Raw genomic sequence first — 964 nt, 5'->3', positions numbered from 1 at the left:
TTTTTTTTTTCTTTTTTTTTTTGACCGGTAAGGGGATCGCAACCCTTGGCTTGGTGTTGCCTGCACCACACTCAGCCAGTGAGCGCACGGGCCATCCCTATATAGGATCCGAACCCGCAGCGGGAGCCCTGCTGCGCACCCAAGCACTGCACTCTCCTGAGTGCGCCACAGGGCCAGCCCGTTCTTGACTATTTCTAATGTCACAGATTTTGTTTTTATGATTTGATAAAGCTATCTCTCAAATTCTCATTCTCTCTGCACACATATAGACACACATATGCACAGATACATACACCCACACATGCATGAACATACATGCACATGTATACACATATATACACAGTTTTGCATACAATTCCAGGTGTTTCATAGATTCCATGAGTTCCAGGTTTAGTATTTCTGCATATAGAACCTAGAGTTTTTGTTAATGAAACTTAAATGCTCCCCCTTCCCTCAATTTGCACTGGCATTAACAGCTTTATATTTTCCCCCTGTTAGCAGAGCCTGAGCAGCACCGAGACCAGCTTTCTCATCAGTGAAGAATCAACGGTAAGCAATGATGGGTACTATCTTTTCCTGTTTAAACACGAATAAGGTGTCTTTTTATAATCTGAAGTGGTGATGCTCTTTCCCAGTTCAGTTATTTTACATGCCCCCATACATAGTATTTGAGAATTTATTATATTAGAAAAAAAAAAACATTTTCGTTAGAGAAAAAAAATCAAACTTATTTATGAGAATAACACATTAATCATTAGCACTTTGCTTGCATTTTAATATTTCCCAGGTTTGCAAATGAGAAAATGAAAGGTCGAAGAGGTTTAATGTCTTGACCAAAATTATTCATATGTTTAATGGGTAGATCCTAGACTAGAACTCAAGTTTCTGAGGCCTAGTTCAGTATTCTTTCTTCATTACATCACTCTTCTTATCTTGAAGTACATGCCTAAGAATAATAATGAAG

The 964-nt window shown here is 38.5% G+C and overlaps 1 protein-coding gene across 1 annotated transcript in view; it reads left to right on the top strand.

The window, feature by feature from the left end:
- Positions 1-498: 498 nt before the first annotated feature.
- LOC103582741 (anoctamin-5-like) overlaps positions 499-964 on the top strand; it is a gene marked incomplete at both ends in the record, with an annotated part of 17438 nt that continues 16972 nt past the window's right edge. Inside the window, one exon of the mRNA XM_008564258.1 lies at positions 499-549. Within this exon, the coding sequence (XP_008562480.1) occupies positions 499-549 (51 nt within the window). The remainder of the gene's footprint in view (positions 550-964) is intronic.

The sequence above is a fragment of the Galeopterus variegatus genome, unplaced genomic scaffold (assembly GCF_000696425.1).
Source record: "Galeopterus variegatus unplaced genomic scaffold, G_variegatus-3.0.2 Scaffold17685, whole genome shotgun sequence".
Classification (NCBI taxonomy): Eukaryota; Metazoa; Chordata; class Mammalia; order Dermoptera; family Cynocephalidae; genus Galeopterus; species Galeopterus variegatus.
The sequence above is the reverse complement of the archived record's forward strand: the minus strand, read 5'-3'. Positions and strand labels throughout refer to the sequence as shown.